The following is an 18,200-nucleotide window of genomic DNA, read 5'->3' on the forward strand; positions in this document are numbered from 1 at the left end:
ACCGAGAGTTCAATTAAAATTTTAGCAATGTGTGCCAAATCAAAATCGGCTCAGAATTAGACAAAGCCCCCCTATATACATTATGGCCCGTTACATTTATTGACCAATTTAAATTTTGAGTCTAGACATTTTGTGAAAGTTAAAAAAAAAAAATGTCCAAATCGGTTCATATTGAAATATTTGTATATGGGAAAATAAACCTTTATATAGCTCCTAACAAGGTGTTAAGATGTTGGTATACATAGTGGTAAAGCGTATAATATAGTCGGCTCCACACTTTCCTTTCTTGTTTATTATCAATACGTTCGTAAACCCCATCTAGAAAAAAATTAAAAAGTTGAAAATTTGACTTTTTACCGCTAAAATCGCGATTTGAGCCAAAGCGCATAGTAAAGGAAGTGTTCCCGCTCTACCTTGACCATTATGTTCATATCATGCGATCCACAGCTTCCCAGCAAAAAAATTGGAAGTTCTTCCAAAGGCACAACTTTAAAAGCACTTCGAGAAGATGCACTCCCAATCATATTCTTTATTTTAACTACCCCGGAAGATCTTTTGATTCAATTTTTTATAACTTCGTTATTTCATACTTTTAATAAATAATTTTAACTTTTTTTGTTTCAAATAGGTTAAAAACAGACTAAGAATTCATAAAATGGTACAAATCATTTAAATTTTGTCGAAAAAAAATCTAAATCCAATCTGAACAAATTGTGCATTTTTGAAAATATTTGAGGTCAAACGTTTCCGACAAGCGTTAGAATCCATTAAAAATTATATAAAATTATAAACATTATTTATTTGACAAAATATCACAGAATTTTTAAATTATATCCAAAACATTGAATTCGATTCACACCTAAAGAAGTGATGCAAATTCAGTGCAACGGCTGTTGAAATGGAGGACTTCCGTCCTATGACAAGCCCATGTTAAATTCATCGCTTCTGCGTCAATTTGGCACCACTTCCGGATCCAAAAATAACATTTTCATTACTTTTTTGGCCACGCTTTTTTTGCTGGGTTATTCTTCTATGCCTTAGCTAATGGGCTAAATTTCTTTCACATACCTGGTCCTACGATACTGTTCTAAGATTCCGATTAGGGGGCCATACTGTTTCATAACTTTATAATTTTTATTACTTTTTCCCTCAGTAGTAGTACGTTTTTGTTTTATTAACAACATCTCCAAAATAACAAATCCAAATCGTGTTACAAGCCCAGAATTATATGAAAAACATCCCATTGACAATCAACCCCAAAAGACAAACTTGGTGACAAGGCAACATTTTGGCCTTATCAGAATTTGCAAATCTGTCCAAACTTAGTCAAATGGTGGAATGCTCTTTCTCTCTCTTGAGCAAATAACTTTGCGGGGAAACCCCGCCATCGCAACTAGAGCTGCTTCTTTGGAAAATTGCTTTGATTTGTTTATTTTTTTTGTGAGCAAATACTATTCGAGCAGTTGCTGATGCTGCCACAAAGAAGACATGTTGTTGATGTTTCGACCAAGATGTTGATGATGATGATGATCACTGTTGCTGTTGCCAAACATACAGCCAAGGGCTGTTGTTCGAGCTGATGATGGTGCAGTGTAAAGTGCCATCGAGGAGTATAGTGCATCCATTGACGTAGTCTATTGACTTTGTCTTTGCCAATTTTCTTTTTTCAATGTCTTCTAGGTCGTTGGATGATTCTCCTCTACATCGTCTATCTATCCCCCAATATGTCTGTCACTCCCGATACCATCGGGAAGACTGAATCTTCTTCATTTTCTTCGACGATGTTGTCGTTTGATGAAACCAAACCAAAGAAGCAATATGACAGTTACAGATGTGTAATTCTAAACTGTTGCTGTTAGTGTCGTTATTGTTTTAGCCAGGGCCCCAATTGTGGTGGCATGAAAACCAACCAACACCAAACACCGCAATCACTTGGCAGCTCAAATATGTGTCTCGGAACCGGGAATGACATATTGAACATTGGTACCGTTAAGGTCACAACCACAAAATGCTTTCCACACAGGGCTAAGAATGTTTAGGCATCAATGGATCGATGGATAGGTGTTTGAGAAACGAAATCTGCAGAGAATGCAACCTTAAGCAATCCCAACAATGTCATTGGTTTATCATCATAACAACATGACAGGTTATAATATTGCGGTATGCTATAGAAAATTGGAATATTAATTAATTAGATATTGGATAAGCACATTGCCGTATCTAGACTACTTTAACCAGGGGGGCTATAGCCCATTTACCATTTCTATACAAACAATATACAATGGAAAATCGTCCATAGGTTTTCAAATTCAAAATTTTTTCTGTGGGAGGCTAAACCATTCCCTCTGAAACTTTTATACGCTTTAGAATAAGCAGTGACAAATGTTGGTATTTGTCAACCAGAAAATCGGTAAATATTTGCTTGGATTTAATTTCAATAATTATATTGAGCCTATCTTGGTATTTTATTTAGAAAAGATAGCTACGAAGCTGAATGACAGTAGCTTAACGAAAATATAAAAACATATTAAGTGAATGGATTTATTCCAAACTTATAAAAGTTAAAAAATCGATTTTTTTTTAAATTTTTAAAAAGTCAGAAAATAGATTTTTCATTTAATAAAATATCTAAAGAAGTTTAAATTTCACGGTCAAACAAACTCTCCGAAACATCTCCTGAGACGATCTAGCCCTTGGTGTCCTTCCGTCCGTGTTTGGTGGTCATAGTATTCCGGTCGCATTTATTAACGGATTTTGATGAAATTTGATACATAGAGTTTTTTTTCTCGATACAAGGAAGAACGTTTTATTTGAAAAGAAGTGGATCAGAGTTTTCTTTTGTAATAAACGAAATTTTAGGCAGGCAAAGTTTTCTTTTGACGCTAATTTTCTTTAAAAGCAAATAAAAAAACAAGTAAGGAAAGTCTAAAGTCGGGCGGGACCGACTATATTATACCCTGCACCACTGTGTAGATCTAAATTTTCGATACCATATCACCTCCGTCAAATGTGTTGGAGGCTATATATAATGGTTTGTCCCAAATACATACATTTAAATATCACTCGATCTGGACAAAATTTGATGGACTTCTACAAAATCTATAGACTCAAAATTTAAGTCGGGTAATGCACTAGGGTGGAACACAATGTTAGTAAAAAAAAGTCTAAAGTCGGGCGGGGCCTACTATATTATACCCTGCACCACTGTGTAGATCTAAATTTTCGATACCATATCACATCCGTCAAATGTGTTGGAGGCTATATATAAAGGTTTGTCCCAAATACATACATTTAAATATCACTCGATCTGGACAGAATTTGATAGACTTCTACAAAATCTATAGACTCAAAATTTAAGTCGGCTAATGCACTAGGGTGGAACACAATGTTAGTAAAAAAATATGGGAAACTATTAAATCTGAAGCAATTTTAAGGAAACTTCGCAAAAGTTTATTTATGATTTATCGCTCGATATATATGTATTAGAAGTTTAGGAAAATTAGAGTCATTTATACAACATTTCGACTAAGCAGTGGCGATTTTACAAGGAAAATGTGGGTATTTTGACAATTTTTGTCGAAATCAGAAAAACAAATATATGGGAGCTATATCTAAATCTGAACCGATATCAACCAAATTTGGCACGCATAGCTACAATGCTAATTCTACACCCTGTGCAAAATTTCAACTAAATCGGAGCAAAAAATTGGCCTCTGTGGTCGTATGAGTGTAAATCGGGCAAAAGCTATACATGGGAGCTATGTCTAAATCTGAACCGATTTCAACCAAAATTGGCACGCATAGCTACAATGCTAATTCTACTCCCTGTGCAAAATTTCAACTAAATCGGAGTTAAAAATTGGCCTCTGTGGTCATATGAGTGTAAATCGGGCCAAAGCTATATATGGGAGATATATCTAAATCTGAACCGATTTCAACCAAATTTGGCACGCATAACTACAATGCTAATTCTACTCACTATGCAAAATTTCAACTAAATCGGACCAAAAAATTGGCCTCTGTGGTCATATGAGTGTAAATCGGCCGAAGGCTATATATTGGAGCTATATCTAAATCTGAACCGATTTCAACCAAATTCGGCACGCATAGCTACAATGCTAATTCTACTCCCTGTGCAAAATTTCAACCAAATTAGGGTAAAACTCTGCCTTCTGGGACCGTATTAGTCCATATCGGGCGAAAGATATATATGGGAGCTATAACTAAATCTGAACTGATTTCTTCCAAAATCAATAGGTATCTATTCTGAGCCAAAACACATACTTGTGCCAAATTTGAAGTCGATTGGACTAAAACTGCGACCTAGACTTTGATTACAAAAATGTGTTCACGGACAGACGGACAGACGGACATCGCTATATCGACTCAAGAGCCCACCCTGAGCATTTTTGCCAAAGACACCATGTGTCTATCTCGTCTCCTTTTGGGTGTTGCAAACATATGCACTAACTTATAATACCCTGTTCCACAGTGTGGAGCAGGGTATAATTAGGGACAATCGTTGTCTCGCTCATCATAAAGTCGGTTTTATTTGATCTAAATGAAAATACTTTATAAGAAAGGCAAATTGTCTAAAATTTCGTTCCGGAAGAAAATATTTTTTCTTTGGGCCGGATTTCGTCAAATGGGGTTAGTTTTCTCGTTTTTACTAACCAATCATCATTAAATATGGCACAAAGTAATCTTATTCACCATCCTTTACGGTCGCCAAATTTCATCGAAATCGGTTTTAGCTATAGCTTCCATATATATGTATCGCCCGATAACCTAATTTTTGACCATAATGTCCTCATATATCAACCGATCTTACTCAAATTTAGTACAAGATTATCTTCTGCAAAATATCATCTAAATCAGTTCAGATTTAGATATAGCTTTCATACACTAAAAAAAGCATATCAGATTCCAAAGATTTTGTCTTTACACTAATTATTTCGGTATTAATTGATGCCGAGCCAAAGAAGCGGAGAATTGGACTATGGATAAACATGGAAGCCACCGTGTTGCAATGGTTAGCATGCCCGCTTTGCATACAGGGTCGAGGGTTCAAACCCAGTTTCGACCAAACACCAACAAATTTTTCAGCGGTGGATTATCCCACCTCAGTAATGCTGGTGACATATCTGAGTGTTTTAAAGCTTCTCTAAGTGGTTTCACTGCAATGTGGAACGCCGTTCGGACTCGGCTATAAAAAGGAGGTCCCTTGTCATTGAGCTTAACATGGAATCGGGCAGCACTCAGTGATAAGAGAGAAGTTTATCACTGTGGTATCACAATGAATAGTCTAAGTGAGCCTGAAATATCGGGCTGCCACTATACCTAACCTAACGATAAACTTAAGACACAATTCTCTTTAAAATTTGAGTATGACTTACATGATTCTAGGAAACAAAGTTTAATTTATTAGTTTTCTCAGATTTTTTCTTCATGAGTTTTCTAAAATCACTTTAACAACAACTTTAATTTCCAAATCCGGTCTCGACTACAAGTAGAAATTATGCTTGGTTTCAAGTAAAAACGCCTTTAAAATAAAGTGTTTAAAAAATTTCCTATTTTCAAACGCCTTTTATTTTTGTAGTCGAAATGCAAAAAGGCAACAAATTTAAAAACGATTTCATTCATTTTGAAGATTAAGTATTAAAGACAAGTTACCCTTAGTCAAACAAAATTTTCTTCCATTTTAGGATACCCAATTGTAAGTCCAATCACTTAACTATAAGGATAAAAAGACTCCACTGAAAGTTTATCGACTTTTGGACAAAGAAACTTGATATCATATATTCTATACTAATAGCCCATTCACATTAGACTTGAAATCTACTAAAAGTGGATTTGAAATTCCTTTTTTATACGCCAAATGACAGTTGAAATCTAGTTAAAGTGGATTTTGAAAGTGTAATGTGTATGAGGTTTAAGCAAAATTCAAAGTGTGTTAAATACGACAATGTGTTTTCAGTGTATGTATGCACGATTTTGGCAAATTTGGCCATAGTATTATTAATTACCAATCGATCTTACTCAAAATTGGCACAATGTAATCTTCTATAGTATTATCTAAGTCTATAAATCGGTTCAGATTAAGATATAGCTCCCATACATGTATATGCATCGATCGATTTTTCCAAAATTTGGCCATAATACTCTTAATTATTAACCAATATTACTCAAATTTTAAATATTGATGTATCAGCAGATCTTATGTGGACTTACATATAGCTCTTACACTGAAGAAAACTTCCGTAGTTAAACTAACGCTAAATTTAAGTTATTTTTATTGCAAAAAAATTATTTGTTTGTAGTTGAATTTTATTATTTTTTCGGAATATTCCACATCCCAATGAAATTCTCCTTTTGCTAAATATGCCTCAAACATTTTATGAACTAAACGTGGGTATAAAGTTCAACGACAGTAGAAATAAGTTCAATATGAACTAACGCAAAAGAACATTTTTGTAGGACTTCCAAAAATAATAAGAATGAACTACAGTACCAGAGAATGAAGCCGCCGAGTCGCGCCGCCGATTTCAGTCGCCGCCGACCATTTTTTGCCAGTCGACGCCGCCGCCGAATATGTCAACTCATCTCGACTCAAATTTAGCTGTCAATTAATCAAAAATATCAATTTAAATCAGAAACATTTCTATATAATTGTCTTATATTTACCAAAATTTTGAACGCAACCAATCATTTTCAAGCTGCTATAATAATTTTGCAAAAATGTAGCTCAGAAAATTTGAATGAAAAGTAAATTTGTTTGTAATATTGGTAGTTGTACAACCATTCTCAATAACTTCATTACCATTCGAATAACTTCAAATTGATTTTATAATGGATAATTGTCCGCAGCTGAATGGACAAATTTATATCGACTTAGCCGTCAAGCCGCCGCCGCCGGAGGCAAAAATTTAGTGTCAGTCGCCGCCGACAAAAATGGGTCGGCTTCATTCTCTGTACAGTACAATTAAAATGGTTACGATTTGGCGTCAATGATTTTGTTCGTCACTTTTAGTTCATTGTTTCTTCTTCTATAATGGTTGTAAGTTGTAGTTAAAACAAGTAAAGGGTGATTTGTTAAGAGCTTGATAACTTTTTTTTTAAAAAAACGCATAAAATTTGCAAAATCTCATCGGTTCTTTATTTGAAACGTTAGATTGGTCCATGACATTTACTTTTTGAAGATAATTTCATTTAAATGTTGACCGCGGCTGCGTCTTAGGTGGTCCATTCGGAAAGTCCAATTTTGGGCAACTTTTTCGAGCATTTCGGCCGGAATAGCCCGAATTTCTTCGGAAATGTTGTCTTCCAAAGCTGGAATAGTTGCTGGCTTATTTCTGTAGACTTTAGACTTGACGTCGCCCCACAAAAAATAGTCTAAAGGCGTCAAATCGCATGATCTTGGTGGCCAACTTACCGGTCCATTTCTTGAGATGAATTGTTCTCCGAAGTTTTCCCTCAAAATGGCCATAGAATCGCGAGCTGTGTGGCATGTAGCGCCATCTTGTTGAAACCACATATCAACCAAGTTCAGTTCTTCCATTTTTGGCAACAAAAAGTTTGTTAGCATCGAACGATAGCGATCGCCATTCACCGTAACGTTGCGTCCAACAGCATCTTTGAAAAAATACGGTCCAATGATTCCACCAGCGTACAAACCACACCAAACAGTGCATTTTTCGGGATGCATGGGCAGTTCTTGAACGGCTTCTGGTTGCTCTTCACTCCAAATGCGGCAATTTTGCTTATTTACGTAGCCATTCAACCAGAAATGAGCCTCATCGCTGAACAAAATTTGTCGATAAAAAAGCGGATTTTCTGCCAACTTTTCTAGGGCCCATTCACTGAAAATTCGACGTTGTGGCTCGTTAGTAAGTCTATTCATGATGAAATGTCAAAGCATACTGAGCATCTTTCTCTTTGACACCATGTCTGAAATCCCACGTGATCTGTCAAATACTAATGCATGAAAATCCTAACCTCAAAAGAATCACCCTTTATATACGGCTGTATGTTCGGCCAGGCCGAAGCTTATGTACCCTCCACCATGGATTGCGTAGAAACTTCTTCTAAACACTGCCATCCACAATCGAACTACTTGGGTTGCGGTAATGCTTGCCGATGGCAAGGTATCTTAAAACCTCCTACCAAACCACGTACCAAATATCAACTGAGTCAGATGAATTTTGGTCTTCCAAGAGGCTCCGGAGGTCAAATCTGGTGATCTGGTGGTTTATATGGGGGCTATATATAATTATGGACCGATTTGGACCAATATTTGCATGGTTATTAGAGACCATATACTAACACCATGTACCAAATTTCAGCCGGATCGGATGAAATTTGCTTCTCTTAGAGGCTCCGCAAGCCAAATCGGGGTATCGGTTTATATGGGGGCTATATATAATTATGGACCGATGTAGACCAATTTTTGCATGGTTGTTAGAGACTATATACTAACACCATGTACCAAATTTCAGCCGGATTGAATGAAATTTGCTGCTCTTAGAGCAATCGCAAGCCAAATTTGGGGGTCCGTTTATATGGGGGCTATACGTAAAAGTGGACCGATATGACCCATTTGCAATACCATCCGACCTATATCAATAACAACTATTTGTGCTAAGTTTCAAGTCGATAGCTTGTTTCGTTTGGAAGTTAGCGTTATTTCAACAGACGGACGGACGGACATGCTCAGATCGACTCAGAATTTCACCACGACCCAGAATATATATACTATATGGGGTCTTAGAGCAATATTTCGATGTGTTACAAACGCAATGACAAAGTTAATATACCCCCATCCTATGGTGGAGGGTATAAAAAGATCGATTAAATACTTATATACAGTTTGACAAAATTTTCTATAGAAATTAAATTTTAACAAAATTATCTATAGAAATAAAATGTTGACAAAATTTTCTATAGAAATAAAGTTTTGACAAAATTTTCTATAGAAATAAAATTTTGATAAAATATTTTATAGAAATAAAATTTTGACAAAATCCTCTATAGAAATAAAATTTTGACAAAATTTTTATAGAAATAAATTTTTGACAAAATTTTCTATAGAAATAAAATTTTGGTAGATTATTTTTGGCTCGAGGGGCAACCATGATTATGAACCGATATGGACCAATTTTTGTGTGATTGGGGATCTGCTATATATAACTATAGACCGATATGGACCGATTTTGGTATGGTTGTTAGCGGCCATATACTAACACCACGTTCCAAATTTGAACCGGAATCCATGGTGGAGGGTACATAAGATTGTTTCCTGTGATCTTTGTAAAACGTCGTGTCAGCTACCCTATAGATCAAGTATTTTTTATAGCATTCTATATTCAAGTTCAAATTAAAATTTAATTACTTTTAAACGTTTCTGATTCAACTACAAATTTCCAAGATGTTAAAATTATTTCCTTAAACCGGAAGAGTATTGTTGTCATTGCAGACAATGTGACAAAGAGCCACATGTTTGGAAGAAATATTTTGAAAAAAAAACAAGAAATAATTACCACCACCGTAAAAGATATTCTTATGCAAATTTCACTTGATGAATTGTCACGTTAATACAAATTTGTCTACCTTTCCGTATTCATATCATTTCAGAAATCATATTAACATAACAAAAGACTATACGTAAATATAATAGCCAGAGTACCTGTCTGCAAAATGAGTTTGCTAGTGTTGGAGAACTTAAGAAATCGTCATCCCTACCAGATCTCTTATTGGGTGCACCAGACAGTGAAATACAAAGGAACTCCGGTATTGCATACTCATAAATGAAAAACCAGAGCAAACACACATTTCCTGTTTATAATCATCGCTATGCTCACTAGATATCATTTAGTGGCATCCTCATAAGCCTTTCGCAACAAACATAACCAAAAACGAAGTGAACTGCAATCAGACCAGAAAGGATAGGATTCAAAATATTTATTTAAAGGATTCTCAAAAATTCTTAAACTCATAGTGCATTGCGTTTGAATCAAAATGAAATATTTACACAGAAGGTTTCCTTTTCTTCATTCATTTATACATGCGCATACACTTGGTGATTATAAAAGAGAGCGAGAGAGAGAGCACTCTCAATAGTATGCGTGAAGAATCTGCAGTACAATGAGCAGGTGATGGTGATGTCGATGTTTGTTGCTTTCTGCAGTGATTTTAGTTTGTGCTCATGCGTCCATGCATTGGGGTGGGGTGTATACGTATGTCTCATATATCTACGCGTATGCCACATTGCTTGAATGCGTGTGTGTGTATGTGCTAAACAATCTTACCATTGTAAACAGATTGTGGCGCAAAATCCGAACAATTGATAATCAACACAAGACAACAAGGAGCACAAGGATAAGAACCTAAAAGCAAAGAATTTAAGAAACCAGAATGAATTTTGGTATTCGTGTCCTTTAGCAAATGTTTGTTTATTTGTTTGTTGTCTTCATTGTAGTGGTTGTTATTGTAAAGGATTTTATATTCTGGTAGTCGTAGTTTTCTTTATTGTTTTACTTTTTTCTTTGCTGATATTATTTTCTTCATCAACAGCTGATAACCATAGGATCTGAAGATATTGAATTTTTTTGAAAATAAGACGAGAAAAAATTCAGATCAATCGAAAAAATTTGTATGAGTGCCCGAAGATTACAAATAGGTTTGCACAAAATTCATTAGATAATATGCCTTAACATTTTGATAAACAAATTTAAGGTGTTGACTATTTTGCTCAAATTATAGGTTAATTTAGGAGAGTTTATAAATACCCAGAAAAAAAAATTTGGAAGTTCTTCTAAAAGCACAACTTTAAAAGGACTTCCAAAAATGTCCTCTCAAAGAAGTTCTTTATTTTAGCTGCACAGGAAGTTCATTTGTGTAATTTTTTTTATTACTCGCTTTTTTCATATTTTTAATGGAAAATTTAAAATTTTGTGTTTCAAATAGGTTAAAAATAGATTAAGAATTAATAATAAATTTAAAATTTGCCGAAAAAAATGCCAAATCCATTCTAGAAAATTTGCGAATTTTTGAAAATATTTGATGTTAAACGTTCCACACAAACGTAAGAATGCATTACAACTCATAAAAAATTTTTAAAAATTATTTATTTGTCAAAATATCACAAAATTTCTTAATTCACATCCCAAACACTGAATTCGCATCGCACCTTAAGAAGTGATGCAAATTCAGTGCAACGGCTGTTAAAATGGTTGACATCCGTCCTATGACAAACCCATGTTAAACTCATCGCTTCTGCGGCAATTTTGCACCACTTCCGGATCCAAAAAGATCATTTTCACTACTTTTTTGGCGACGCTGTTTTTGCTGGGTAAAGTTAGCATTAGAAGACAAGGTGGTATCAGAATCTTTCGTTCTTCAATGAAGCCTATACGATATGGCGATATGAGGTTATAGTAATAACATATTCAGAATAAATCAGCCCACTGGTGAAATTCTGAGTCGATGTTGCCATGTACATGAATAAAACCTTTGTTTATCGTACCATTGCTCGTTGCTGATATACAGGCAGTTTTGCATCGCATCCAAAACGTGGACGAAACGAAAACAATAACAACACCAGGAATGATGCGAGAAAATGTTAAGTCCAAATTTGATCGAAATCCAGCCCGCCTTGGTAGAAAACTTGCTCGTGAGCTGAACATATCTCCAGAACGAATATAACACATATTGAAAAATGTGATTGGACTAAAGCTATTGAAGTTCCAAAAAGTGCAAGAACCCACCGACACACAAAAAAGTTAGACTGGACGGAGCCAGGGAGTTGGAATGGTTTCTCCGAAGAGAAACCATTCCAAATTGAACAATTTGTGTATAAACAAAACCATCGCGTTTAATTGCCACCAGAACACAAGCTCCATCGATGGTAGTGGTGCACCCAGAGAAGAATATATCTTAATTCAATAAGCATTTTACGTCTGGCGACATAAATGTTCCGCATCAAAAAATAACATTTAGCTCTTGAAACAATTTTTGAATTGATCGCATTGTTTTTCTGCGTGTGTGGACCACTGTTACGGCCGATGGTAGTCCTCCGGCCTTAGGTCTAACAAAATGCTGAATATTATCGGGAAAATGTTTTGAAGACAGTATTGAAGCCCTGGCAAGATAAACATTTCGGCCACAGACCATAGACTGCAACAACACTCTACACTATCGCAATATGTACCAGGAATGGCCTCACACAGAGTTTTCAAGCTTTATTACTGACATACAAAAATTTGGGCCGTAGACCATGGACATTCCAACAGAACTCAATACCATCGCAACACGTGTCATTGAAGAATGGCTTAATCCTAGAAAGCTTAACCTCATGAAAGTCACGGATAAGCTAAACAAACGTCTGTGGGACGTATCATAGTTTGTCATCATGTGGACAAAATTTGTTTGTTTTAAATTTTTGTACTTATACCTACTCCACAAAAATCACATTTTCGGTACTCATTTTCATGACGAAGAGCGAAAAAGTAAAAAACGCATACGTCTCTCGGACGTAGATAACCTGCCTACAGTTAAAAAGGATATTCCCCGCTTTGGATTGAGATTCATTGGAATTTTGCCCCTGGAGCAACTTGATGAGTAAGGTTAGCACTATACAATCCCAGCAAAAAAAAAAATTGGAAGTACTTCTAAAGGCACATCTTTAAAAGCACTTCCAAAAATGTTCTCCCAAAGATGTTCTTTATTTTAACTACTCAGGAAGCTCTTTTAATTCCATTTTTTGTAACTCGCTTTTTTCATATTTTTGAAAGGAAATTTTAACTTTTTCGGTTTCAAATTTTTTCGAAAAAAATACAAAATCCATTCTTAAAAAGTTGCCAATTTTTTAAAAAAAATTGATGTCAAACGTTTCAGACAAGCGATACAATGTTTTAAAAATCATAAAAATTTATAAAAAATTATTTATTTGGCAAATTATTGCGAAATTTTTTAATTTACATCCAAAACACTAAATTCGGATCACAACTTAAGAAGTGCTGCAAATTCTGTGCAATGGCATTTGAAAGGGTGGACATCCGTCCTATGTCAAGCCCGTGTTAAATTTATCGCTTCTGCGCCAATTTTGCACCACTTCCGGATCCAAAAAGAACATTTTCACTACTTTTTTTGGCGATGCTCTTTTTGCTGGGATACCACTTTTGTGCAGCGTGTTATGGCTTTGTCTGCTGAATGAAGACCATAATTCGTGCCAATGGTAGCCAATTCGAAAAAATTTAAACCAATTTTAAAATTTGATGGTAATTCCGGTATTTATGCATTTACAGGTTCACAATAAGATATATCCCCCCTATACCGCCCACCTGATTTGATATATTGAGAATTCGGAAAGCATTCATAACTCAAGCTAATGGTAATTGTGTGGACCATCTTAACGGTCAATGGTCGCTTCCTGCTTGTACTCATCGACCGTGGTATCAAAATAAAATGTCAGGATAATATCATAAAGACAGTATTTAAGCTCCGGGAGAAACAAACATTTCGGCCGCAGATCCTGGACATTCCAGCAGGACTTAGCACGCGTCAACAAAGAATGGCTTAAAAAGTGGGGTCCTACCTTCATTTCTACCGCGTAGAGACCACCAAAATATCCCAATCTCAAACCGTCGGACTTTTGCGCCTGGCATATTTTGGAGAGCGATGGGCACTAAAAAACACTAAAGAGTCGGTCATTCAAAGACGCTAAACCGGTAATGGGCCAAAATACCACATAGCCAATTAAAGGCCATATTTCGTGTCAATTTTAAAGTGATTTTAAATTTTCATGTTATTTCTTGCATTTTATGCCTTACAAGATCACAGTAAGATATATGAATGAAATTCATGTAAATAAATATTTACACAATATTAAAGACAATTTTATTTAAATAAAGAAATTTTACTTGAAAGAAAGTTAATAATATGTTTTTTCTTTTTTTTTTTTAATTTTTACTTCGAAATTAATTGACGATGCTCATCTTTAAAATTTGCGTTCGTCCGTGTCCTCGATGCAGGGTAAAGGTGTTGTAATATTAAGAAAAACATTCTGGACTAAAATAAACAATTTTTAAATTTTTAAATTACCTCTTTGAAGTCAAAACTTCAACAATAGGCTTTGATTTATTGTGAAGACATTGCTTCCTTAATTTAAAATTTTTGGAATTACGACATATGTCTGTTCAATTGTGAATTTTGAAGTGCACACAACCAACAAGTGAATGGAATACTTGAGAAACGTTATCTGTATCCTATTTATAATTTAATATAGCAAGATATTTACTTTAAAATATGCCTCTCTGGCTCGAAATGAATACCAAAATCCTTAAGTGAAGGTCAAAATCTTTGGATTGAAGTACACTTTGTTTGTTCCGAACAACAAAAATAGTTGGACATTGGTTACTAGTTACTCAACTCAGGATTTCGAAAATAATAAAATTGCTCGAAATTATATTTTGTGAAGTCACATTTTCATTCTAATTGAATTGTTTTAGTCTGACCTGATTTGGATATAAAAATTATTTTTAAAACTGATAATTCCCTCAGCAAAATTTCAACATCCACTATATATTTATGGTACTTCCCAAAACTCCCATATTTCCCATAGTTTTGTTGACATAGTAAAAAGATTTTTATAAAATTTTCGTTTTGATCAAATTCAAATATTTTATTTTCGATGTAATAATAATAAAAAATGATCTTAACAACTATGGTAACATAGAAATAATAATAAAGATAATAAAAAAATATTTATATATATGGGTAAATAAAATGAATTTTGGTAAAATGCTGCGATTGTTTGTCTGTCTTCCATAAACAAAAATGTACAAAAAGTTTAGAAAAAAGACTAGAGCTTAAACTCAATGCTTACTTAAGAGGTATAAAAAATAAAATAATAAAAAAAATTAAAATAAATTATTAAAATAAAATATATTACAGAAAAAAAGGATAAAATACTATAACAATATAGCACCATGAGAACCTTAATAGACTAAGAACAACTTATATGAATATGAGTATCTCTCTCGCTCTTTCTCTCATTACTTAAATTAAAAATTAAAATATAATTATTGTCTTCCATTAAAATTTCTTAAACTAAATGAGGTTTGTTTGTTTTGCATTCTTATAATTAAAAAAATAATAATAATTAAAAATTTTCAAATAATCAAAATAAAAATAAGATCAAAAAGTTAACGACTTTATCCTTTCCAGCGGAATGTTGTGAGATTTCATATGATTGAGCTTTTTAGCAAAGCAACTCGTTCAGTTTTTTGTTTGGTGAAGCTTTTCAAAGCTTTGCGATTTATGCAATTGTGATGGTACAATTGGAACTGGCATGCTTGTTCAGGAGAGACATGCGAGAGAAGGATTTGTTGCATACCTTGCAGGCATATTTCTTAACATCCACATGGGTCTGTTGATGGGCTCTCAGGTTGGAACGATCGGCGAAAGATCGTGGACAGTCAGGGCATTGGAAGGGCTTCTCACCGGTATGGGTACGAATATGTCCTTGCAATAGCCATGGTCGCGAGAAGGCCTTACCACAGATGGGGCATTTGCAGGGCAAGGTGTGAGTGCGTATATGCATTTTCAGAGCTCCCATGGTGGTATACAATTTTCCACAATCTTGACAGGAGTGTTGTTTCTTCTCCTGATTGCATTCAGCAGCTGGGCAATGGAATTGTTGATGCTTCGATAGGCCCATAGAGGTGGAGTACATCTTATTGCATTTGTCACACTTGAAACGGTAATTCTTATTGGCATTTTGAGATGATGTTGATGACGAGGAGGAGGAGCCAGATGATGACGATGCCGAGGAACTGGTGGCACTGCTGTGTGAGTATACCGAGGAGGCTGATGAAAATGATGAATGGCTGGGCGATTCATCGAACATATGGAACAAAGCTGGCAGAGGTATATCATTGCGCACTGATAGATCCTCAGGTTCGGAGACCATTTCCGAGCCAGGACTTGAGGGTGGAGTAATGTGTTGGTAGCTATAGTTCGATCTTGGTGAAGCAGCCGAAGCTATAGAGGAGGCTGGTGAGGGGAAGATCGCTGAGATATTAGGTTGATAGGTATTCCATAGAGCAGTCATGGGATTGCATCCAGCAGCCATAACAAAGGCCGATTGATAGGGATTTGTGGTATAGCCACTGGTATTGGCAGTTAAACCACGCAAATGAATATCGCTGGGTTGATATTCCATGCTCGAGTCAATTTCAGCTGGAGGCGAAAGCATGGCCGAGCTGCCTGATAAATCCATAACTGGTGAACTGCTCATGGGGCGCTTCTCGAACGTATGAGATAGCTCTGATGATTTGCTGGAAAGATTTAGGACACATTCACGTTTGACTGGTACGACATAATCCTCGAAACTGTCGCTAGCCTTACGTTTCAGTGACAAATCTTGGGGCTGATCATCAGCAACTGGAGAAACTGGACGGACAATTTTGGATGTCTTGGTCAATGCCAAGGCTTCCATTTGTTCGTAGACTTGCACATGTTGGTGTTGTTGGAGTTCTTGTTCATCCTTAACATAAATGATAGGGCGTTTTTTCAAAGGGCAACTTTTGTAGTTGGTGGCCATTTTTATCGATTTCAGTTAGAAAAACAAATTTCAAAATAAAATTCCGAAAACAAAAAATTACGAGTGTAAAATTTTTTCGATTTTCCGTTATAAGCACAAAACGATCGTATTTTTATTTCTTCCGAATTGATATAAGGAATAAAACGTATTAATGTTTTGGTGATGTTCACTGTTTGAGCGTTTGTGTTGCTATGACAGGTTAGCTCTCTGCGTCTCCTTTTATATGCGATGGGCTCGCGCAGACATTGGGTTAAGGTGGTGGATTTTCACATACATTTGATGTTTTGGATTTATTCACTCTCTATGCTCACAGGCTAATACCCAAAAACACACACACATAAATGCGTTCTTTGCTCTCCATAGTATTTTTGTGTGTGTGTGTTGACATCAAAGAATTTCCCATTCCCTTAATTTGTAACTTCACCTAAAAGGGCTGTAGACGACTACCTGAATCAACATAGTGTAGCAGTTTGTCCGTCCGTCCATCCATCCATGCAATGGTGATGATGTGCAACGCCAGAGAAACTACAAACCTCATACGCATTGGTAAATGAGGGAAGTTATTGCACACACGGGCCCTCTATGCATTTAAAGCCATACGCACACTCACACACATACATACGAACTCGCTCATATTGGGAAGTTTTCTTATTTCGTCTTTGGAAAATACGTCAGAATCCCTCAATGTGATGCTAATCAAAGAATTCATCGTTGCCGATATTCGTTTGTTTCTTTCTTTGGTTCGTTTGCATCGCATAAATTCACCTCAAATCATAGATCTCAGAGTCATTTGAAACAATAACAACAACTCCAACACCAACAACATTATTTATGCCAAAATGATGAGGGCAGGTAATAGAGAATTTCAAATTGTCGTTACAGTGGTGGGGGAGATTGTAAACCATGAGAGATTTTACTTTAGATTTTCCCATACGTAAAACGGAAATTTTCTTATTACACAGCGAACTTGATCATCTGTTGATGTTATTGGGTATTTATGGAATATCTGCTAACATTTTTGTGACATGTGCCAATTTCCGCATATGTAGAGGATTCCAGCGCACGATTTTGAAGGTTATGAGCAAAATGGTATTTTCTGATTGCAATACGGATGCGGAAATTACCAAAGGGAATTACCTTTTTGGAGAAATGTAGGATGAACGGAAAAGTTAGACTCTTTTCGATGATTTTTTTAAAATATGAGTTCAACTCTAAAAATGTTGAAAGGTTCGGTCATATCATGATTATCAATATTTTAATCGTCAAAAGATATAGAAAATGTATTACTTGAAGTATGCTATGTTTGTAAGTTTGGAAAGCAATGTCGATAACTCAATTTAATAAAACGCTAAGGTGTTTTAAAAATGAATGATACCAAAACAAAATAATCAATGAGGTAAATATTCAAAAAAAAAAAATGATAATCCGAATTATGGAGGATCTCTAAACAAATTCAAAATTATGAATTCACTGAAAATTTGCTTTTAAAAAAGTTGCCAGAAGTGATAAGAAAATATGTGTTATAACCTAAAATATATTTAATATAATTTAAAATCTGAGCTGGGATGAATATTAAGTGACCTCCTCCAATGATGGCATA

The 18,200-nt window shown here is 35.2% G+C and overlaps 1 protein-coding gene across 1 annotated transcript; it reads right to left on the reverse strand.

The window, feature by feature from the left end:
- Positions 1–14,715: 14,715 nt before the first annotated feature.
- Positions 14,716–16,772, reverse strand: sna (snail). Its single transcript, XM_075293894.1, has one exon. The coding sequence runs from the start codon at positions 16,598–16,600 to the stop codon at positions 15,314–15,316; it is 1,287 nt and encodes a 428-aa protein (XP_075150009.1). The 5' UTR covers positions 16,601–16,772; the 3' UTR covers positions 14,716–15,313.
- Positions 16,773–18,200: the final 1,428 nt, after the last annotated feature.

This window comes from Haematobia irritans, chromosome 2 (genome assembly GCF_050003625.1).
Source record: "Haematobia irritans isolate KBUSLIRL chromosome 2, ASM5000362v1, whole genome shotgun sequence".
NCBI classification, from domain to species: domain Eukaryota; kingdom Metazoa; phylum Arthropoda; class Insecta; order Diptera; family Muscidae; genus Haematobia; species Haematobia irritans.